This window comes from Epinephelus lanceolatus, chromosome 7 (assembly GCF_041903045.1).
Source record: "Epinephelus lanceolatus isolate andai-2023 chromosome 7, ASM4190304v1, whole genome shotgun sequence".
Classification (NCBI taxonomy): domain Eukaryota; kingdom Metazoa; phylum Chordata; class Actinopteri; order Perciformes; family Serranidae; genus Epinephelus; species Epinephelus lanceolatus.
In genome coordinates, this window is record NC_135740.1 from 13,920,140 (window position 1) to 13,945,035 (window position 24,896).

The 24,896-nt window shown below is 42.5% G+C and overlaps 1 protein-coding gene across 2 annotated transcripts in view; it reads right to left on the reverse strand.

Moving 5' to 3' along the window:
- Positions 1–2,462: 2,462 nt before the first annotated feature.
- The window catches only part of gpc4 (glypican 4), a 39,230-nt gene continuing 16,796 nt past the window's right edge, over positions 2,463–24,896 (reverse strand). The window contains exons 2-9 of one of the 2 annotated variants that reach the window (XM_033633240.2): positions 15,850–16,008; positions 9,952–10,349; positions 9,404–9,569; positions 8,375–8,505; positions 8,138–8,284; positions 7,924–8,048; positions 6,846–7,018; positions 2,463–6,736 (exon numbers count right to left, since the gene is read on the reverse strand). In XM_033633240.2, coding sequence (XP_033489131.1) covers positions 6,510–6,736; positions 6,846–7,018; positions 7,924–8,048; positions 8,138–8,284; positions 8,375–8,505; positions 9,404–9,569; positions 9,952–10,349; positions 15,850–16,008 — 1,526 coding nt within the window. In that variant the 3' untranslated portion in view covers positions 2,463–6,509. Of the gene's footprint in view, positions 6,737–6,836; positions 7,019–7,923; positions 8,049–8,137; positions 8,285–8,374; positions 8,506–9,403; positions 9,570–9,951; positions 10,350–15,849; positions 16,009–24,896 lie in introns of both variants that reach the window. The other variant, XM_033633239.2, reaches the window with a different exon arrangement.

Sequence of the window (24,896 nt, forward strand, 5' to 3'; positions counted from 1 at the left end):
TACATTTAGGCCTAGCTTATGCAGTGGTGTGGTGGAGGATATAGGCAGGTGTACAGTGTATACACACCTCTTTGTCTGGCCATTTACCCATCTATCAGCCAAAAGGCTTTTGTAATATATAGGAGAGTATACTCACTTCTCCCATGCACCTCATCAACTATCACTACACCACTGACTTTATGCATTTAACAAACCAAATGATATTTTCTGAAAATGTTATTTCTCTGTGCAGTTGTCTAATAGCTGTTTCAAAGCCCTCTACATATGCTGCCTCTGGGATCCATTTTTGATAAATATATTCTGTTTCATTGTTTTGCAGATAATATACAGATCTATTTATCTATTCCTCTGCTCAACTGTTTACATAATGTCAAAACTTAAATTTAACTTACTTAGTCTTAATAAAAATATGACAGAGATTGTTATGTTTGGACGTCCCGACTCATAGGTTGACTCTGCCGGATCTCTTGGCCCTTCAGCTTTTCACAGATGACCATTTGTTAAAAATCTTGGTGTGATTTTTGGCAGCTCTTTCAGATTTGATAAACAAATTAGTTGTCAAAACTAGCTTCTTCAAGTTAAGATGATCTCAAGAGAAATATTCATGCTTTTATTACCTCTTGGCAAGACGACTGTAATTCTTTGTATGTGGGTGTAGATCAGTCATCACTACATTGTCTGCAGTTTGTACAAAATGCAGCTGCTTGTGTTCTAACTGGGAAAAGAAAACGGGATCACATGACACCAGTATTGGCCTCCCCCCACTGCCATCCTATTATCCATTATAGGATTGATTTTAAGATACTTTTTTGGCTTGTTTTTAAGGTTCTAAACAGTCTGGTGTCACCTTATCTAACAGAACTCTTGTATCTTTGTACTCCAGTTAGAGCACTGAGGTCGACCTATCAGACGCCCCTGGATGTTCCCAGAAGCAGACACGTTAACAGTGGCAACCGAGCCTTTGTGGTGGTTGCCCCTAAACTCCGGAACAGCTACCTATTCAAATAAAAACAGCTCAGACTATAGAAACCTTTAAATCACAACTGGAGAACCACCTCTTCTTGTTAGCATATGATTGATTAGAGCTTGACACTTTGACTTAATTTTCTGTTGTGCTGCAGTTTGTTCTCTATCATGTTTATTGTTCTCTTCTGTTCTTATTGCTGTTTGCTTCTGTATTCTGTATCTGTTTGTGTATTTTGTGCCTGTTCAGCACATTGGTCAACTGCAGTTTTAAAATGTGCTCAACAAATAAAGTTTAACTCGACTTGACATTGTCAGGAATATAATTCTGATGGAGACATACTAAAGCCTTTTTATTTCACTGTGATTTTATTTAATGTCTTGTTTATTTTATCTAAAAGCACTCAAATCTAGAGACGGTGAGTCTAATAAATATAAAATTAAACTTAAAAACACACCATGTATAAACGTCTCCATTGGTCATTAAATTCCCTGACTGTCCAGGAACAGTGCTGTGGGCACAACCTCTTCCCTGGTTGTGAATTCAGAGCAAACACAATAGGGTCTTCAGTCCCTCCATCACTGACTGAGGATTAAAAGTCTGTGATCTAAGACATCCGAAAACTTTAAACATGTTTTAGAAGCTGCCTGTTTTTCAAGTTTTAAGGTTTATTGTCATGAGGCTATACAATACAGTACTGCACAATGACAGGCAGTTGTGGCCCCCTCCACACTACACACAGAAAATGTATAACATTCAAATATTTAATTTGAATAAAATATAAACAATAAAACAGAGCAAACTGCATAAAAATAACATTTAAATAAAGTAAAATAAACTATATTCATATATACAGTATCATATTTACTACATGAACACATACAAAAACATGTGTGATATCAGTGTAATATGAGTATGCAGACATTTTAGTGCGAAAAGAAAACTTTGGTAATAATGAGAATGAGGCAGTGCAAAAGGTAATGGTATGGTAATGTGCAATGTCATTTATGTACGGCAGAGTGCGGAGGACGAGGTGGAGTTGAGGAGTCTCACAGCCTGAGGAAAGAAGCTGCTCTGTAGTCTGGTGGTACAGCAGCAGATACCTCTTTATCACTTGCCAGACAGCAGCAGGGTGAACAGGCTGTGGCTTGGGTAGGTACTGACCCAGTTACATCAACATGTGTATTTGAGTGTCTCCTGTGTGCCAGGATGTGCAGGAGGATCACAAACACATTGTGCATGTAACAGTAGTACTTGAGGTACTGTAAGTTAAAGAGGTAGGCACTGTCTGGAGAACACACATACTGTGTGGACTTAAAGGACTGGCCAAGAGTGAAAGAACTGAGCATCTGAACTGGCGCACTGTTTCTCCTCCTTAAATGAAGATTAAAGAAATTTCATGTGTCACAGTCACTATCTTGAGCAGACACACATCTGTTAACATATGATGTATTAATGAAAAACGGTAGGAGATGCAAGAGGAAGTGTGACACATAAGTTTAGCTTTAAAAGGTAATTTTACTGGTTCACAGCAGATACAGTTTACAAAAAAATTGAAATATCATTACAAACAGGTAATACAGAGGCAAGGTGTTTTCTGCCAACTCTTATGTTTTGCCCTTAAATGTCAATGAGAAAGTCATTTTGTCTTTCCCTGGCCTTTAATTGGCTGATAGGCCATGACCAATGTTTAAAACCATATGTGTTAGATTGTTGTAGTTTGTAGTTTTAAGTAATTTAAAGAGACAGCTCACCCCAAAATCTGAGACATTTTCCCTTTCACCTGTAGTACTATTTACCAGTCTAGATTGTTTTGGTGTTGCAGAGTGTTGGAGAGATCAGCTGTAGAGATGTCTGCCTTCTCTCCAATATAATGGAACTTGACTAGCATTGTCTCTTTCCAGAATTCCAATCATGTGGGAACTATGTTCTTTCTACCAAACTTCACCGGCCGGTCAAATCATCATACAAAGAGAGGCATGCATCTAGTGCTAGCTCACATAGCACCACTGAGCTAGCTAATGTTACAGCTCAGTGGAGGAGGATGCCATTAACATTTACAACTAATGCTGTCACAAGGAGGCTGGTGTTGTTTGGTAGAAAGAGAATAGTTCCAACATGAAACTGCTCACAATAAGGTGGGTGAATTATTTTGTGTAACCAGGTCGTGATTTTTGCAAAGAAACATCAAATGACATCTACTTCCATTATACTGGAAAGAAGGCAGACATCTCTATGGCTGATATCTCCAACACTGGGCAACTCACACCAAAACAATCTAGACTGATAAACAGCACTACAGGTAAGAGGAAAACATATGTATTTTTTTATCTTTGGGCAGACTATCCCTTTAACTGCTGTTATAAAAAAGCCTCCTGAAACAAACCTAATGAATGTTACCCATTGCATATCAGTCCTATTAAAGAGCTCTACAAGTAATGTTGTGTAATGTGTGAACTGAAATGCTTTTTTGTTACAAGTCTGAGGTTATTAAAGGCTCACTGTGTGGTGTTTCACAAATACAAATACAACAACAAATAACAAAAACTTATCATCAGCTTAATAAGGTTTCAAAAAAGTCCATCATCTGTTGACGACTTCAGACAGACTCCCACCTGAACTGTCGACTTTTACATACCAGTCAATCAGTGTTGATAAAATGACACCATTCACACCCATTTAAATATTGGCAGTCTTTATTTCAACAAGACTAAGAAATGTTGTTTAATATACATTTTTTTTCTCTTACAATTTAACATCTATCTCATCTTGTTTTTTCCATAACATTTAGGAGATACTCTGACAAGTAAAAATCTGGTGTACTGTTACGGCCTCTTTTAGAGACATCTAAACCGGCTGCTCTTTATTTACACTTTTTATTCTTCTCAGTCAGTCACTCAGTCTCTCCTCAGAAAATGAGTCCTCTCTGTTCTTGTGGGCCAAAGGCTGATGGAAGGCTTTCAACACCTGTCCAACTCAACTTTTAAGTCACCTGACTAAAGTTGCCCTGTGGATCGAAAGAACAACATCCAGCAGCTGGACCAACTCCTGGCAGCCGGAGAAATGTTGCTGCCCTGGCCCGCAAGCACAGACATTTACCATCATCACCCAAAACATTTTCTCTTTAACTCTCAGAAAGTTGGGTTTCTTCACACTCCACACAACTCTTCCACATGACACGAACACATGCACAAGCCCTGGTAGAAATGTTGGTGGAACGCACAAATCCGGAGAACTGAAGTGGTCACATGCAGAGGTAACACCTGATCACGCTGCTGATACACAGCTTCATTATTTTAAATTAAGGCTTCAGTATTTTATGTGGGTTGCTTAGCTGTTACATCAGATCCTTCAGATTCTTAATATTGATGTCCTCATTGATTTGTTCCAGTCTGTTAGTTGATATCACTTTTTTTTTGTTAGCTTACAATCAACCTGTCAATTTCAAAGCCTAACAACAGGCATAACCATCTGGTTTCACTGCAGCCAACTGTTTCAGACCTGCAGGCAATCCATTTTTCATTTCTTTTCTTTTTTAACAAAATGCATATTAAAAGCCCCCAAATCTGATCAATTTAGTAAATTATTTTTGGGAAATTAATTATTTTCACCTAGGATTTGCATTTCGAAACATTCTGAATACTGTGTTTTGGATCATCTATGTCAGTTCTAAAGGCATGTTTGCAATGACATTAAAATACATGCATAAGTTACTGTACAAAAGCTACATGAGGCAGCATCATTTTAGAGATGAAATGGCCAGTCAATGCAACTTACAGACCCCATTATTGAATTAGAAGACATAGAAAATCTCTTGTTGTGCTTGTCAGCTGGTAACAATATACTCAGACACCCTACAGGGAATCCGAGCACATGACAGATACAAATCATCAACACCTACATTCTTTTCTTTACCTCAACAAGTTGCTAATAATGTACCGAGGTTTTTAAAATAAAAAAAATAAAAAAAAATAAAAAATCAGGCACCATACATTGCATTCATTTTGGTAGCACTTGTGACAATACTTCAACATTCCACCTCAGGTTGAAATGATGAGAATGTGAAGGTGAGGATAGGTAGATCAAATAAGTCCATTTATACTGACACAGGCTGTTTAAGAGGCACAAGTGTGTACTGTGAGACGGGGGGACGTGGGCAGGGGAAAAAAAAAAAAAAAAAAAAGCACCAAAAAACTGCACACTGACCAAAAGTGCCCCCCGATATCTGTGCACACTGTCCTCTTCCACCACCTAATACTAGCAGTACAATCCACTGTAGTACCTAATATATATCTTCATACCAAAAATAGCTAAAAATTACAACACCTCTTTCAACATAAAACCCTGTATTAAAATAATCTTTTCTTGATTTCATTTGATCAAAGCACTGTCTTTTGTTCCTCTTCTCTAGTTTAATGTGAAACGCTCTGAACATACATGTCGCCACCTTCTCTTTTTCAAACAAAGTAAGACTGTATAGAGTCAGATCCTCTGTGCTGAACTGCGCTTACAATACCAAAAAAGGGCATTCAGGACTTGTCAGCTTTGCCTTCTTTAGGGTTAATGCCAGGGGAGTCCTTCTCCTTCCTCACCAGTTACCTTTCACCAGGACGCCAGCCACATATCTCAACTCTATCAGACACTTTCAACTCAACATCACTAGATTGCATTGGCAATGAGAGCATGCATGAGGTATGACCTTACTATTGAACTGTTTCAGCCGAAGAAATTAAATTAAAAAAAATTAATGAAGGAAATTAAAAAGTTAGGTTGTGATAATGCTCATAGCAGACATACAATATGCATATGCCCTGAAAGCTCTTCAAATAATGGTTCCATCCCCAGGTCAAATATAAACACCTGTGCTGCAACTTCTCTCGCTGTATTTCTGAGACTTGACAAGATTTTTATCGCCTCTCCAAAGAGATCAACAGCTAGCTTCATCATTTCTGACTGGCTGTTGTGTGTAAATGTATAAATGCACGGACTCAAACGTTCACAGTATGCACATAAAAATTATTGTCATGAATGGTTAATATTCATATTGTTTCGTGATTAGTTGATCTCTGAATTTTGGAGAGACAGAACATCCTCAGAAATATGAAGATATGTCCCACCACAGGCACTCAATGTTCAACCAAACATCTTGGTTACTATTAAGATATCAGATGGCAATCATTGAAGAAGGCACAAATATGTATTATGAGATTAAATTGCCAAAACAAGACAATTATATGATGTTTGTAATGCTGCAAGCAGAACCATAGTGTAGCTCCAAAAGAGCCATAAGGAGTAAAGGTTTATCTGGAGGGAAAAAGGGGGATTTCTGGGGAAGAAAATCATATTGCTGTACACTGATGTCCTTAAAAACATACAAACAAATAATTAAAAGTGAAGTTATTGTAATATTAAGAAGAGTCCCCCCCCCTCCCAATGGCGGACAGTCCAAGGTCCTGAAGGCAGTCTTTTTAAAGTCTCTCTGACAGTTTTCCCCTTCGCTCCGTCATTCCTGATCGTTCTCTTCCTCTTCCTGCCCAGCCAAGTTTTATCTCAAGTGGGGAGCCAGCAGGGCCAGGGCCAGCCCGCAGAGCGCCAGCGCCATGCTTCCCTGTGAGACAACCCCCCCGCCCGAAGGACCTTCGCCCACCACCACTTGATTGACCCTAGGATTGCCAGGGTTCGGCGGAGTGGAGAAGTAGATGTCCTGGTCTGTGTCGCAGGACGGAGAGTCACAACCGCTGCCGCTCTCCTCTCCTCCACTGCCATCGTCATCTGGAAAACGACAGACACGAGGGTCAGATGTGTACAGCCAGGATGTGATGTCATGAAGAAAATCATAAAGAATATCAAAAAGAAAGTAAATGATCCTCACCATCCTCACCGTTATCGACAGAGATGTCATTGCCGCTGTGCGCAGCTTTGAGCCAGCTTGTCATTTCCTTCAAAACTGCGATCTGACTGCGAATCACAATGTCGGGCTTTGTGATGTCCACGTCCACGTCAGGGTTTGATACCTGATTGGCCAGGCCATTGCCAATGACAACTGACTCGTATCTATGTAGAGTGAGAGTCAATATTAGTCTTACTGTTGGATTATCTAACCATACTGTATATGTGGGATGAGTGTGTGTATATACCCCATTTTGTTAGTACCACGACTTTAAAATTTAACTTGTTTTAATAATAAACATATTTTCTCAGAGTTCCTTTAAGTTGTCTCAACGTGTGACAGTGGGACAGTGTGTGACTGCAGCTCTCATAGGGCTCTACATTAACGCTTGCCCAGGGCGCGTAAACTCGTGTTCAGAAAAGTGGAATGCTTCACGCAATTTTGCAATCTGGGAACTGAAAAATGATTGTGATATCTAATGTAATGTTATCTGAAAATAAACAGCGTACTGTATATCACTGAAGCAGAGCTTTTCCAGCTGAGCTGCGTGAATGAGTCTGTCTCATCACCAAGCAATAAACAGGACGGATGAGAAAACCTGACATACTGGACACTACAGAGATTAATTCCTGGGTCTGCTACATCATATATGATATAACATTACTAATGTTAAATATCTCTGGAAGGCTGGAGGAGAGAGAGTTACTTTGCTTGCTCAGAAGCTAACGTTAGAGGCCTCTGGTACTATTGAATCCCTTTCAGAAGCTTTGTCATCCAGCCTTGAACTGCGGTGAGGTTTAAAAAGACTTTTAAAATAAACCCATGATGATAAACTGACAATGACTGTCTTCTGTGATTATTTATTAATTTTTTCCATGTTGAAGACAGTTATTGTTGTTAGCTGTCCACTTGCCGTTCATGGTGCCTTGAAAGCCTGCTGTTTAACATTTTGCCGTGGTATAGTTTCAGTGTCGAGACATTCAGGATGGTATCATATTACAGTTATGAGTTTGGTATCATGACAACACTAGTGAGCGTATGTGTGTTTGTGTGTGTGTGTCTATTTTACCTGCTTTTTGCTGTTCCGTTCCAGCACTCGTCCCCAGGTGCGATCCTTTCCCCTGCACACACTGTCTCTGGCAATGTGGACCAGAACTTCTTTGCATGTTTCAGCTTCTTCTTCACATCACTTGTCTGAACAGAAAACATGTACATGTCAGACACAACCTCTTAACGTAAAGCAGCAGTAGTCTAGTCGTGCTCTGTCTTTTCTTAGTTCTTACCAGTCGATCTAAACTCGTCCCGGCAGCAGTAGTGGGCCTAGCATCGGGACTGTAAGGGCGGAAGCGGCCGTTAAAGCCTGTATCTTTGATGGAGCGCTTGGAACGGAAGGCCATGCTTGGTTTAGGCTGCCCACATCCCTGGAAAACCTGTTAGAAATGAACAAAAGTGAAGTTAGTGGAAGCGTATCTCCTCATTACTTGTCTTTCTTTTTAAAAATGCTATGAAGTGATACTGACTTTCTGCGACACTTGCATGCTGTTCTCCTGCATGTTCATGATGGCATCTGAAATCTTCACGTCGATGGGATCCATGACCGACTCAAAATTAAAGGGACCTTCGAGCCTCTCTGCTAGACTAAGCATGGCATCTGAAAACCGGGACATAAGAACATGAAATTAAAGTGCGGACAAGACATTGATTCAGGATTTTCTTCAGTCAAGCTCATTAGAAAAAGCTGCCACTAGGGGGAAGCACGTGCCCGAGAGCAGGAGACAGTTAACCAGTGAAACAGAGCCCTCAGATTACAGCAGAGGGAAGCTGCTGCAGAAACCAGACGCCTTCACAGACAGTAGCAGCGTCAGCAGCCAGGGATAGAAGCATGTAATGGTGTTATAGAAGCCAGGAAACATCTTTAGTCACATGAGTCTGTCATGTAGAATCAATATAATACATGCAGAGAACAACAGTGCATAGATACAGCACCCTGAATGTAATGAAACTGATCTGGGTCTGTGTTTACACAACACAGGAGCTGCATTCATCCTCTGGGTCATAACATGTACAACTTACACTGCCCCTCCCTCTCTGCCTTTACTTATACAAGATGCTAAAGAATGAGGAACATGTTTGTACATGAGTTTTACAGTAAAAACACAGTGTTCCTTGCTAAACTGAAGTGCAATTAACCCGCTAAATACACTGGAATAATATTAATTTGTCTCTCATGTAATTACCCCAGTTTCATCCCGACCCCAATCCCATCATGTCACACTGGTTTCATGCCCATGTGGGTAAAGAGGGGTGCGTGTTTAGATAAGGCTGAAGTAGATTAGGTTAGATTAGATTAAACTTTAATGATTCTTTGGTGAAATATGAGCATTGCAGTGGCAACTTGTAAAGGAACACAGAAGCAGGCAGTTGTATAAATATACTCTGTGGCCAAATCAAACACTTTAAGCCAATTTTGGTTATAGCCGGGTGCACTCTCGGTCATTAGTTTAATAATGGTTGCAGAAAGTGTCCTTGATCACACGACGGTCGCTTACCAAGGAAGTTGTTCCATTCCGTGTCCAAGTCAGCCTGGTTGGCCAAACACCCACGCAACACATTCAGACAGTAATTCTGGCAGGGTTTCAGGGCCACTTGGCCCGAGCAGTAGGGACAGTACAACATCTTCATGGCCGCTCGCACACAGCTGGGAGAGGCACTGACCTGGAGGAGGCAGGGGGCAGTCAGCAGACTGTTATCATTTCACCACAGCAAAAACACTCATCCAGCTCTGTCACAGACACATACTTGACTGTGAAAAAGCACAGCCATTAATTTTATAAGCCAACTCTACAAAGCAGGATAATCTAATCATCAATGAATCACTTAGTGCAGTGGAAAAACATGCCATACCAGAACAGTCAACGTGGTTTATGTTATCAGAGACACTGTAATGGAACCGCAGCCAGTTTTTCCAAGATATGAAGTCAGAAACACAGAAGGGAGGGACGGACAGAGCTTTCTGGAAAAACTTTGTCCCAAAGCAGACTGACTGCTATAGCTTTTTGTTGCAGAGATGAATGCTTCACAAGCAACTCTCACTTACCGTAGAAACTTTATTGACCACCTCCGGCATGAGTGTCAGGCCGCGCACGAAGGTGCGTGCAGCAACAAAAGCCCGTGTCAGCTGGATGCGGAGCTTGCGAGGCACATCGCCGAAGGGCTGCAGCTGCTCCGTGTGCCGGCTGACACACTCCATATAGGCGTCGCTGAATTCGTACTGCACGTTGACCAGCCGAAACATCCTCTCCAGGAGGTCGGCCCAGAAGTCTGCCAGCATAGAGTCCAGGTTGACGGCAGCGCTGCCCGACACATAGTACCGAGTTAGGGCCGCAAAGAAGTTCTTGAACAGTTCTGCGTTTTGCACGTACATCATCCCATACGTTCGCACAAACATGTTGTGCAGCGAGACCTCTGCATTTTTCAAAAGCTCACGGAAAAACTCTGTGGAGAAAAAAGAGGAGGGGGATTAGAGTGATGACTAAACGCTGAGGCTGCCAAAGAGCCAGAACAAACAATTTTACATTGTTAACATTTCATGTCCGTCTACAGGGAGGAATTCATTTTAAAGATGTGACAAAGGAAATTGAATTTGTATGATGGATAACATATTGCTTGGGACAACTACAGAGACTGAGAGCTGATTTTATCAATCTGTAACTCAGTAACATTTTATGAATTGTGTTGTTTGGGCACAGTGAATTCACACTTTGTGAGTATCCCATTACAAAACATAAGGCAACACACAAGCACATTGTGAGGTTTTCATCAAATCATTGCAATATACAGATTCCAGCATGACCACAGTGTTTGTAAGTAACTAAATTATTGCTGTTGTCTGGACAAAATGAACATTTCAAAAGTACTGCTGCCACAAGGCTGTAATATAGCACATCTAAAAGATGTTGATATGTAGAGCCCTCCACCCACACTTTCACTTTCTGACTCTGAGCCTGTGCTGCTGCTGCTGCTGCTGCCACCATATGAAATCAGATTGATGGTTATTCCACTTCACCTGTGCCCATGTCCTAACATTTTGAGTATCTCAACAGAAACAGCTTAGGCACAAAATCTTGGATGAAAGGCAAAGGAATGTGTTGTGGGGAGGGGGTGTTTGGAAACGAGGAGATGAGAGGAGTGAAGCAGGAGGGGTGAAAGGTGGACCTGGAGCATCTCTGTCAGGCTGAGCGAGCAGCCAAGTATGGGAGCGGCACTGCTCCTGGCTCTGTGGACTTGCCATTCAGCAAAGACGTCTCTCCACATCAAGCCGCTTCAAACTGACCACCATCAATGGCATTTTTCTGTTGTCACATTCCATTCGCTTTCCTTTCTCCCGGCTTGTCTTGGACTGTCCTTCAGAGGCATTTTCAATAGGATTACTGAATAATGCGACCCCCCCCCCCCCCCCCCCCGTATATGGACCTGTACCCCCCATCCAGCCCTGCATCTCCCTCCCTCCGCTGCTTTCACTTCATCAGTTTCTTCAGAGAGCTCTCTTCACTAGAGACAGGGAACAATGACCTACTTCATCCTGAGGAATGTCCATCACCCCCCTCACCACTTTCCCCCACCCCCAATAATCCAGGCCCCCCTCTCCCACGGACACCCCCTCCTGGCCCCCAAACTTTCTTAATCTGAACAAAATGAGAATTCCTCTGAGTCTCTGAAAAAATGCTTCACCTTCAGTCTCGCGTGCATGCAAGCATACACTTACCCCCTTTCACTCATCTCTCTTTTTTTATCCACTCTCCGTCTCCCCCTCGCTGCCCTGTGCGCACAAAACTTCTGTCCCGCTGCAGTTTCTCTGGGTGCCCTCTGCTTGGCTTTGAAATGTAAAGTTCCCATGCTCTCACAGAGGGAGTCACTAAACGCTCCCTGCCACCAGTACATACACACACATACACACACACCCCAAGTAGCACTGTCACTTCCACTTCAGACTGACACACTAAAAAGAAAAAATGAGGCAGGGGAGGGGTGAGGGCGGCTTGGGGCGGGTTAAGTTGAGGGCTTTTTTAACTCCAAATCCCCACTGTGTCGCCAAGGATACCGGAAACACTGCAGCCCCTCCATTTACCTCCCCACCATCATTGCAGCCCTCCCTCCCCTCGCCTCCAACACACACGCATACACACACAAAGCCAGGGGAGAGGGCACCAAGTTCCACGCTCCATTGACAGAGATTAAAACAAAAAGGTCCACCCCCACCCCTGGAATGTCATAGTAGCCACAAGTTTAAAGTCGGTGAAAGGAGACGGAGGAGGTGAAGAGGAGGAGGAGGAAGAGGCATGAAGCAGGAGGACAACCCCAAACTTCTCTATTTCCTTTCTACAGTTTATTAGAGCGGTAATGCCTATATGCTAAACAGATAAGCCCTGTAATGAGTTTGGACAAACCCACTGGTTAAAAAGAGAGAAAGAGAGCGGCCTGTGCAGGGTGTGTGTGTGTGTGTGTGTGTGTGTGTGTGTGTGGGGGGGGGGGGGGGGGGTGGCTCAAACAGAGGGTCTGAAGTATGAGCTGCATTACACAGGCATCTTGCATTGTCATTAAAAACAGTTTATGACACGCAGCCGTCTGCCAACGGGCCGAGGAGCTGAACACTCCCTCAGGATTTTTCCATTAAAAAATGCGCCTGTCGCTCAGCCAATGGCCTGAGAGAATCTGGGTGAAAGGTTACACGGGAGAGAGTGTAAGCTGTAGCGAAATGTAAAGAAGAGGGACAACTCCTGCCTCTGTGAGTGTTCGTCTTTTTCTTGCTCCCTCCCCTCGCCCTGTCATCATTTCCACATGTTGCAGAGAAGACCCTAAATTACGAGCAATGATCTTAGGGCCCAATCCATCACAGGAACAGAGGAGCTGACCGATCTCCTCCCACTCCTCCCTCCTACTTCCTCCTCCGAGGAGCTTCCCCTTCTCCCCCGCACCCCCACCCGTGTCCCTATAAACTCTGCTCCTCCCAATCCCAGCCCAGGCAGTAATTGCATCCTATTTGTGCCAATTAGTCCCTGTGCTTCTCCCTTTTCTTATGGGATGGGATTCTGTCCCTCCTGCTGTTGGACTTCGGGGCTTCGGATGGATGTCTCTTGTTGTGTGTGTGTGAGTGTGTGTGTCTGGAGACAAGGGGCCTTAATCCAAGAGCTTAAATCCCAGACATAGGCTAGCTCTGCTGGATGGGGTCAGTGCAACAAGACAAACAGGCTGAGGCCAGGACAAACACACAGAGAGGGGAGAACTATTTCTGGCACTTGTCTTAATTGGCCATGACTCCTAGCTCCAGGCGCATGATGAGAGCCTGCCTAATCACATACACTACTTCCTGAGTTTGTTAGTGTGTGAGCGCATGTTGTTGTGTCTGTCTTCTTGTACAGTTGCTGCTGTGTTTATGTACATATGCATCCCACTTCTCAGGAGCAATTAGCTGATGTCGTCATCCTGACAGTCCTCTTAAAGACAATAAGCACTTCCTGTGCCAGTTTCACCGACGGGAAGTGCCTACTTCAGGGTGTCTCGATGTGACAACAGGAAATAATAGGATGGCAACCCAAGCCTGTCACCGTATCCGGTGAGAGAGATGGTCTCATGGCCCAGGTGGAAGAGAGCACAGCAGGCCTTTGTAAAGAGATCCCACATCTAACAGTTTGGAGACAGCAGCAACCTGCCTACAGTGATGAGGAGGGGGCACAAAAGGGGAGGAAGGTAAATGAAGCACAGGGGGGAAGAGTTTCACTGTCAGCTTGCGGACTGCCCCCTCTTGGTCAGATAGATGACCCTACACTTGTGCAGTCTTTGTCAATTTCTGTATGACTTTTGCACAATTAGTCTGTTGTAAAGAGTATGTTACAGAAAAAGAACTTTGATGGAAAACTAAAAAAGCAATGATATTTAAGCTGCATTAGAAATATTAGTGTGGCGGTGTGACATAACTAAGTGAATGTGGACTTTGATCGGGAAAAAATTCCCTCAGAAAACACTGCGCCGAAGCTGCAATCAAATTCGACAGCAGACCTTTTATAGTTGTGTCTGAACACTCAGAGGAAACTGTCAAGACAACTGTGCTTCCTGTATCAGTTCCTCAAAATCAAAGACTGAGAACTCCTTTTTAGTCTTGCCATATTTCTCAGATGCTTAACAGTCATACAGGAACACATCCATTATTAAATCTGCAGACAATAAAAACTTCACCACCTGTAGCCCCAATAGACCAAATGCAAAGCAGCTACAAGAAACTTCAATGAATTTACTCAAGCAGGAAATCATTCTCTCCTTACTACCGTAACAAGTACAGCTCTGTTCACAGGGGAGAAAGCATGAAGGTGATAACTATTTTATGCAACTGTGTGCAAAAAAATAAAATAAACAAATTAATAAAATAGCTTTGGTGCTGAGTCCAAGTTTTATAATGGTTGGGAAAATTCTGCAGTTAATTCTGGCATCATGTTGGCTAAAATGTTGGTGACATTTTCATGTAAACAAACAAACATGTAAACACATCGTGCGATATGTGATATACGGACATGACTTCTATCATTCTTGCTGAGTTCAGTAAGTCGCAAATGCATTTTTGTCTGACAGGCCTAACCACAGACTCTGGGAACTTGTTATTAGGACTGCATTGATTAATCAATTACTTATCAAATATTAATTTCTTGTGTCTTTACTCCTCTCTGACAGGGAAATGAATATGTTTGGGTTGTGAACAAAACAAGACGTTTGAGGACATCATTTTGGGCTTTGGGAAACACAGTCCAACCATTTTCAACCACTTTATCAAACGAAAAAACGAATCGATTCATCAACAGGTTAATCGACAATGAAAATAACCGTTAGTTGCAGCCATACTTGTGATGATTATTCACAGTTTGCTATTATGTTACACGCCAAATGAAATTATCTGTTAGTTGCAGTGTTGAAACAATGTCACACAAAGCACCATTTGAATCCTGCCAGAAAGCATCAAGGACATGAGCAGAGTTTGGGGGACATAACTAAGCGCAGAATCAAGAACATACAATAAAGAAATGCATGCAGGGATCAATATGATCAACAGTGAGACATTTTGTGTGATGGGAAGCGAAAGGATGGTTTCAGAGGGGTTTGTGGGAGAGTGGGGCATGAGATGGGGACAAAGGGCAGTAAGAGAGGAGAAAAAGAGGGGCGGGACGGCTCGAGCAGCCACTACATTCCGACACGTCACATTCCTGTTCACATCTGGCTGCAATACACACTCTCCTCGTTACTGACTATCCCTCTCCCCCTTTCACGGACACATAAGATCTGAAGGTCTCTGACCCTCCTATGCACAGGCACGCATGTGTACACACAAATGTAAACCACGCACATACACGCCCTCACAAGTAAAATGCCTATGTACTCAGACACTTAAACAGCCAACACTTCCTATCTTTGTCAGTTAATCCTCTTCTCTCTATATTATCAAGCTTCTTTTCCAGCTGAGCTGCAGTGGTGGCACAATCTGGTGGCTGAGGGTAGTCAAAGCTGCCCCGCCACCTCAGTGACTCAGCACTGTTGCATGTTCCCATGCGCTCCCACCCTCAGAAAGGGAAACCTGATCCCAATATTTACAGGCATACACACATGTGCTCATGCACAGAGGAACAGGAAGTACAGAGAAGACTAAATCTGAAGATGTGTGTGGTCCGTCTGGAAGCGTGTACGTCTCTCTGGAGAGAAGGGAGCGGGTATAGTGTGTGGGGTGGGGGGGGAGATGGGGCAGGGAGCTGAGACGTTGAGAGACAGGTGGACGGGCCAACAGACACAGACTGACTGTCTCCGCTCAGGGCAGTGCACTGGCAGGTGGAAGCGTCCGTCAAAAAAATCGTGCAACACAAGTGCTTCTACGGGGACGGCAGCCAGCAGCACAATGTAGTCTGCTGAGAGGCTGGTGTACATGTGCGCGTTTGTTTGTGTAAGTGTGTTTGCTTACTGTCAAAGTGGTTGTGCCTCTGTCTGAAGGTGGATTGTAGGTTAGTGCTAAGCCTGGAGACGGGAGCTTTGATCTCCGTGTGGCTCTGCTGGCTCAGCTTCTCCTCCATCTCCACTGTGCAGCAGGAGAAACCCTGCGGACACACTTTTAGGGGGGCTCCTGGAAGACATGAGGAGAACACACTGTTAAACACCATACAGGATACTGTCCCCAAAGGTCACATTGATACAAAATATTTCCCATCAGTCGTTTTAGAATAAAAAGCATGACCTGATTAAAACACAACGTTAGGCCTCTAATGGTGATTCAAGTTAAATAATACACTTTAAGACCCATTCAGAATCTGTACACCTGCAGAGTGGCTTTGTTAATGTCTGCGGGGTTAGTCATTAATTGAGCCAACTGGGCAGCTTTAGTGGATATTTTACTTGTTTGAAACACACACGTATCGATCATTAACACAATTTCTTGCTTTTGTCTGCGATGAAACCTTTCAGCTACTGAGTAACAACTTCACCCCTCACCAAATCAAATGCACCTTGGCTGTGAAAACCCCCTTAACTGCACTTAAGTGGATTAATTGCAACACTCAGCTCAGAGCAGTCTTTAGCCGGCCACTTTATAGAGCCTTGCTCTTATCCTGGCACTTCCCTGTCCTGATTGATAGTTCAGTGCTGTAGCTTTCTCTGAGTGCTGTGTCCTTCAAAAACAGAGACTTCTAAGAGGAGAGGATTAGCTCTGCACCCACTTTGCTAGCAAGAAGGCTGACTCCAGACATGTGAACATTGATGCACAAACATGTTAAAAAAAGGACTTATTTTCCCGCTCTCATTATGGCTCTGCATCCACATAGGGCAACATTTTGACAAACAGAAAAAAATAGATTGTTAAAAATGCAAGAAAATGACGAAGCGAAGAAGCCTGATGTATCATGAAGGACCTTCAAAAATTCATATGATTTCCATGTGACCTCAGCCATCTGACTGTCACGTGATACATTGTTGGACTGGTGATGCTCTCTTTTTTTAATGCCTGCTCTGTAAGCAAACAGCCAAAAGCCACCTGCTGGAAACAGTGTCAAGCTGCTGGCTTAAGTGGCCCTCACATGCCAAACGGGAGAGATGTGAAGTGTTTTTCTGTTTTGGAACTTCAGTGTAGCTGGACAAATGTTCTGATTATGTGGGCAGACAAGTTTTAACTATTTAGACATTTCCAAACAGATCAGCATTGGTGTGGACGTGGTCTTGGACCGAGCCAAGGCTCAACTGTTTTCCACTCAAAACAATTATCCAAAACCCAAATACTGTCTTTGATAAAAGAGCAACTGTCAACTTTGTCAAAAGTTAGTTTAACATCCAATTAAAAGGAGGGTCAGGGGAGGATGAATGCAAAGTCGCAGCTGCAATAATGTTTTGTTTTAAACATGGCTGTTGGAATTTGGGAGAACACAGGGATCCTTTCACTGCATCGAAGCACCAACGGCCTGTTTGGTTTTCCCCACCAGCTCGTGCTCACTGACTCGGGGCCTGTGTGCATGCACAGGTTACTGCTTCCTGCAGGGCCTTCGTGTCATGCATGGACTGGAGCTTTAATATTACCTGTAAAGTTTTCCAGCATTGATTTATCCCAGGCTAATGTAGCCTTAAGACATTATGCTGACTCTAGTTTCCACATGGTGCCGTGTAGGAAAATGTGTTATATATGTTTCCTTTATATGAAATTTTGAAATGCACCAGCATTTATTTAAAGCTACAGAAAACTCAAAATTGTGACCTAAACAGGTGATAGCTGGGACTAGGAACAGTGAATTACTTCCATGCTGTTTCTTTAATTTTCTCATCCTTATTTTCTTGTGAGCAGCTGTGAAATGTTTTGTTGAGTTAAGACAAAACTTATTTCACCACAAGACAGAAAAATCCAAGCAACCTCCTCCAAGTCACAACAAAAGACAGGAACATTATATTGGAAGTTTATTGCATCCAAACTACAAGCCTTGTTTATTGGAAAATGGATTTGGTAAAGCCTCCTGCCAGTTAAATTTAACGTCTTTTACAGGATTATTTTCAACCAAATGTATAACTGATTCTTGGACAAATCATCTTTTTCTTATTTAAGAATTGCAGGTAAGTATAACAATAATGTATGTAGTAGTAGCATACATATGCAGTGCTGTACAGAGGTAGGTTTAATGTAGGGATGTGGTTATTACAGTGAGTTGGTTAATTACATTTTACCAACAGGTAAGAGCATGTATTTAGTAAGTGTTAGGTTCAGTGGTAGGTTTAAAGATTTGTAACATCAGAAATGTGCACTTTCACGCAGAAGAGCTTGACTCATTTTGACAAAAAGAAATTAAAAGATGGAAAAATGAAGTTAGATAAAATGTTCGAGGCAATTAAGACCTCACAAATTCAAATTTAAGACTATTAAGGCCTGTTCATTATAAGCCTTTTGAATAACCTGCAGACACCCTGTGTTAGCATTAAACATGAACTTACATCTTATTTGATTACTTATTAGGTTAAACATTGCTGTATTTTTGAATCAGGTTGTTACAGTTCTTTGGTTTGATCATCAGTGTATGGCTGTGGGATTTTTCTGTTACTCTTCCTGCTGGTTGCCATGTTCAATATGTTCAATATGTTGCCATAACAACCTGAGTCACGTGGATTTGTTTTTCTCTGGCATCTTGAGGTTGTTTTCATTCTTTCAGTGCACGTAACAGAAACGCCCATCAACTTCTATTAGAAAAACAGGACTTAACTTTGGTGACTTCTGTGCACTTCTATGTAGATACTGGAAAAACATTTCTAGACCCAGTTTCCCATAATTTTCAGACGTGTGCTGGTAAAACTATGAAGCTAATCTTACTGCAAACACAGATTAACACTGAACATCGAACTGAACAGCACACCATGTTTGGAGAAGTTCCCTGCCTGTCTTGACATAGTAGCTGAAATGTTAAAAAATTAAACAGCGGGGTCAGAAGTGACTCACGGCAATATAATCATCTAAACAAGGCACTAGAGGGAGGGATGCACCCTGGCGCCATCAACTGGACCCCTCGTCTGGGATCAAGTCCAAGTAAGCCTCAAGTCACTCCTTCTCTCACAGTCCTCTCCCCAAACTCATCTCTCTCTCGCTCCAGCCCTCACCCAATGCACCCGACCCCCCTCCTTTACGCATACACACACTCACACATACCCAGGCACAGTTGGCAGCCCCTACCTAAACATATTCACACATCACATCACTGCTCAACACATGGCTCTTTGTACCAGCATGATTGGAGGTACAGGGAACAGCACACACACTCACACGTATATACACACACACACACACACACACACACACATACATACACTGAACTTTTAGGTGAAACAGCCATCCAGTCTCTCCTCCATCAGGGCCCCCTACTTGCCCACAGCACAGGCGTGCAATCAAAAGGGCTATGTCCACATGGAAAATAGCCCTAGTTACCAAAGTACACAAATAAAAGTGAGATGGTCAATATTTCACAGGAATGTCTGTACAAATGTCACATTGTTAGCTCAAAGGATTAAGTCTCTGAAAACTGAAGATTCTTAGCTAATGCATACTTTGTGAAAACATTTTTGGCAGCCAATTTCTCAAACCGCTGGGAGAAAAATGGCCCTGCTGGAGCACAAGAGAGCGAACAGTTAACAAGAACAGTTAGATCCCATAAAAATCAACATCACGCCGGACGTTGTGTGACATGTTTCTGCCTCGCTTTTCACAATACACTTGGTCAGTGGATGCATCAGTCATTTCTCTAGCATCACTGGCATGAATAGTCTTTGTGTGATGGGTGAACTGGCTCTCAGCTGCCTTACAGAGTGCCTTTAAAAAGGCCTTACACTCCTCCAGTTTCCCAAGTACTTTAAGATGTAGAAAGACACAGAGACAGAACATTGTTCAAGTGTCGCTCAGAAGAGGAAAACGGCCATTTATGGCAGTCAAAACAAGAGAGCAGCATCTTGTAAACAAACATGTGACTGTGTGTCATGGTATTCATCAGCTCTCCACAGCTTCCCTGCCTTCCCTTTGTGGGGAGACCACCATCCCCTTTAAACGGCTCATAAAATAAGTCACTTCCCTTTGACATTGTCCTGCCTCTCAAACTCTGTTCTCAGAGGAAGGATGGTGGGGGAGGTGAAAACGCCTCACAGACAAAAACCAGATTAGACACCTCACCGCCCCCTCTGCCTGCCATCATGTGCCCCTGAACCAGACGGACCTCGGGGTGCCCCCCACCCCACCTCCGCCTCGACCGCCACCACCCTGTAGGCTGAACCAGCGAGGTCAGGGGTTAACAGCCACTCCTCTGAGAGAGGTCCTGTCCTCTGACCCCCCTCCCAGTCCGCCAGCCAGCACATCCACCACCACACACAGTATCTCAGCCCCCAAGCCCCAATCACTCCAGTGCTAACACCACCAACACATATACAAAAAAAAACCCTCCACACATACAAGCAGTGAAGAGCCGTAAAAGTCGCACACACATGCAAAAAATATAAATAGTAACCTTAACATATACTCCAATCTGAAGTCATAAAAGTCCCTCTAGGATTATTTCCGTACCCTTCTGAACTCAGGACATCACTAAAACTGCTAAGGGAGCTGTGAGGGAGGCCATGGGGTACCGCATGTCACGAACCATTCACCAGCGTCTGTCACTAATTGGAGCCTGGTGGTCTGAACTGAACCAAACCTCCGAGCTTTCACACAGACATTTGCAAATAATTAAATGATAAACTGTATGATGTTCATAGTCCATGTATATACTAATCCAATCCCAGTGGAATGTAGGTAATTTGAGATGGTGAATACCAGGGCAATTTTATTTCTGAACGTGTGAACATGTTCCAAGTCTTTCCGATTGATCTTCAAATGTCCAGCATATAAAACTCAGCCCCGAACATACTCCGCAGTGTAAAGTATGCAAAACAACACTTATAAATACAAAGGTTGCCTATTAATTGGCGTATCATGCTCCCTGCTGTAACATGTAAAAGGAGAGTGCTGCCAGTCTACTGAGCATTACTCACACAGACTGTTGTAAATTTGCACACCCTGCAGCCATAACATTCTCCTCTTGCTTCTCACCTCTGTCTAGAGTGTAATTATCCTGAGGGGGGTTAGAAGGATTGGTGCCATTTGTTGGATAACTTTCTGTTTTGCACTCAATGCTGTCATGCGAAATCACGTGAGCTGCACCTTAGATCTTTTAAGGAGTCCACAATGGTGCTTTTTAATGTATGAAGTTTCACTTATGAGTAAAATTTCAGGCATAATAATTTGTCAACTGTTTCAAACAGGCACAGTAAAGGAGCATAATGTGAAGCCACAGTTGAAAGGAGTGATTAAAAAGCTGCATATTTCATTTCCAAAATCATAGCAATTGCTTTTTAAGTCATTCCCATCTTAAATTCTTTCCTGTTACAGCATGTTGTCAAATCACCACTTTCCTTTTGTAGCCCTCTCTTTAATCTGTGAGGACTCTACAGTTGTGGTCTCTATCTGGATTGTAAAAAAAATGAATTCCTTCCCACACTACTCATTCAAAAATGCCATTTATCCATTTCAGAGAGGCTTTTCCAATTAGTTTCTCAGTGAGCAATTCAATGTTTCAAACAATTCTGATAACTTGGTCCTCAATAAAAAAATAAATAAGTCAGTAATTTGAAAGCAAAAGTCTTGAAATGCTTTGCTTTCATCAGCTCTCTGTAATAACGTTGGAAAGGCAACACTTTGTCCAAAGGGATGGATGTGTCATGTTGAAATTAAACCCAAACATCTAAGCAAAACGATGGGATAAATGTTTTCAAGGCTCCATAATAGTGCAGGGTTTAGCAGGGGGGATCTCCAGCATGAGATCAGTCTAGTGCTGTAAAAACAAAGTGTGCAAAAGTCAAACTATAAAGGGAGGAACACTCAAGTTATCTGAGCCACCAGTGTCCTATTTTATACCACAAAGTTTTCACAGTACAGTCAGGAAAAGTGTTTTGGTACAATATGATATTTCCCCCAACATTACAAGAAATCCTTTAACTAGGCGAGCTGAGTAAGAGCTCAGTCTTATTTACAACCTGGAGGAGTAGCTGCAGGGGGAGGGAAAGCTACAAACATCCACACATTCACGTCAGGCTGCTGCTCAGTGCAACCGCAGACTCTTGCTCAAGGGCATCATGCCAGAAGCAGTAGTGAAAGAGGGGGGGGGGGGGGGGGGGGGGGTCCTTGTACACCTTTCCCATCCAGATTTTCCGAGCTCTCTTTTTTTTTTTTCATGAGTCAAAGTGATGTCCCGTACAACTGGACCATTACTTTACTGCCATCCATGCAGAGAAACAGTGATGATTTCTCAAGTAGAAATGAAACAGCACATAATGTTCTGTTGGGTCAAAAAATATTATTAAAAGTTAAACTACAGTGTGGGGAATTTCACAATGGAAAGTGAGCCACAGATTCAGCATGAAACCATAGTAACTTAAAAGCCTAGATCATTCTAACACACATCTACAAATTACATTTATTTTACACAGTAATATCCAGCGTACACGGGTGTACCCTGAGCTATGGCAGAACCACCGCGACTTGGGGAAAATGTTCAACAACATTATGCTGTAAGCGGAAACCATTATTAGAGACTGCGCTGTTCATATGGAGATAATCAGGGCAGGGCGATACTTCCACCTACTCTGTTTCTACACTTCAGCCTCTTACAAAAATAGAGTAATGACAAGTTTATAGCAGTTTTGGCCAAACCAATAATGCTTTTCAGCTCTCAGTTCATTAGCAAAGTCCAAAAGGGTCTGGAATGTGCTTGCAGGGGGACTTCTGGATCTGACTGAAGTATTTTAATGAAATGCTGGGTAGCAATGCCAAACCCTGTCCATTTCTTTAATGTGTTTCACTTGACTGCTGCTCAGTGTCTCCAAGCAGAACTGAAGAGAAAAGCTAAAGGACAGACCATATAGTTTAAGTTGTTATCATCAGTGTTTAAAAGGGTTCATTGACAGGGTAATGAATGTTACCTCTAAGGTGTTAATAACAGCTAAGCTTAAGCAGATCCAAGTGTTTGGACTGATAACTAGAGCTCTCCCTTAGAGATGCCAGGTGCTACAGTCACCTGGATGCCTGCAGTATATTCCTCAACTCATACTGTAGACTTGTGGCCCCTCACTGGGAGTGGCATCAGTTTTTAGCATGAAGCTCCAGCTGACCCATGACTCAGACATTACACTGCTCTTGTAACTAGCCTATAGCCTGTAAAGGATGTAACTGAAGTGGGCGGCGGCTTTAAACATTTAAAGTTAAGTAGTAAAATCTTTTACAGGAATTGTTTGAAATTGCAACCAGAACATCTGCATGTTTGCCTCAATAAAAAATAAGTGTCTGCCTCAGTTTGTTCCCTTCTGCTATTTGGGTTCATCGTTCATACACGCTGTACTTGTATATCTTCTAGTTCTGAATTTGATGGTTGTGTTTTGGAGCCCATTTTTTTTCTCAGCTGTTTTTTTATTGCTGCTGCAACAACAGCGTTTCCATGAGGATCACCATATTTACCTAGAGAAGACTTAAAACAAGAGGAGCATTGTAGTTCAGTAAATCACATGTAGACATTATAACAGTATATAACAGTGTAGGAGTGTAACACAAAAGTCATGGTTCACAGCAAGTTCAGTACAGCGGTAGAAAAACAAATGCTTAAGGAAACATTTCTTTTCATTTATATTGAACAGACAGCAGTGCAGGTGTTTAAGACAGACTCATTCTCTAGCTGAGGACTGGGATAACATTTTGCCCACTGGCAACTTTGGTAAAATATTGTCATTATAAAAATGAGGACTGTTTCTAAATGTGTCTGTATGATACTGAACAAACACTTCCCTAAAAGGTAACAAAAGTACAAAAATGTAAAAAAATAAAACTTGAGCATTAGGTGGCGTGTTCAAATTATCTCCACCTCGGCTTTACTGCAACATTCAAAGCACTCAAACATTTTATCATTCTGGCGATTGACAAATCTGGGTGATGCCGTTAAATGTGCATCAGCATGTTGGATGTGTTTCCGTTAACAGACCCTTCAATAGTGAAGCAACAGCGACACACCAGCCTCATCTTAAACACAACTCTCTCACTGTTGTTGCAGTTTTAGCTGACCAGGAATCGGGGGAGGATAATCCAAATTTGGCATTTCATTTGCACTTTAGTGAAACCGAAGATTTCTTTGGTTTGACTGACTTGCACACCAATCCACTTGTGCTAACCTCAGCAAATGTTATGGTCCAGCATACAGCTAAAAGTTTCTAGGTGTGGGGCGTCGGTAGCGCAGTCGATAGTGCTGGCGCCCCATGTACAATGGTGATGCCTTGCCGCAGGTTCGACTCCGGCTTGCAACCATTTGCTGCATGTCACCCCCCGCTCTCTCTCTCCCCCATTTCACTCTATCCTGAACATTAAAGGCAAAAAGCCCGAAAAAATAATCTTTAAAAAAAAGTTTCTAGGTGGGACTCCCACATAATGCGGAACTTAAGTTTACAAGTGCATTAGTGTTGCACGGTATACCGGTACTAAAATAGTACTGCGGTACTAGAGTATTCCAAACGGTACTATACTGCATTTGGAAAATACTGGTACTTTGAAATTGATTCAATTCATTAATTTAGTTAATTTATTTTACTCATTTATGCACACAAACGCCTTTCTTGTTCCTATTGGAGCACAGATTGCGCAAGTGGTGTGTATGAAAACACCTGTATCAACATTCACAGCTGGCGCACGTGAAAAAAGGCAAGAGAAAGTCTGAATTGCAAAGGGAGACAACACGAGACAACACAAACTTGGCGGAACATTTGAGTTACCAAACCGTGACGTCCGTACCAAGGTACTTACCGAACCATGATTTTTTTGGTACCGTTACACCCCTACTATTTATTGTTCTAAAGGTTTGTATCCAAAAGGACTTTTCCCTAGGAAAAGTACCGAAGAGTATCGAAAAGTATCGAAATTCATATTGGTATTGG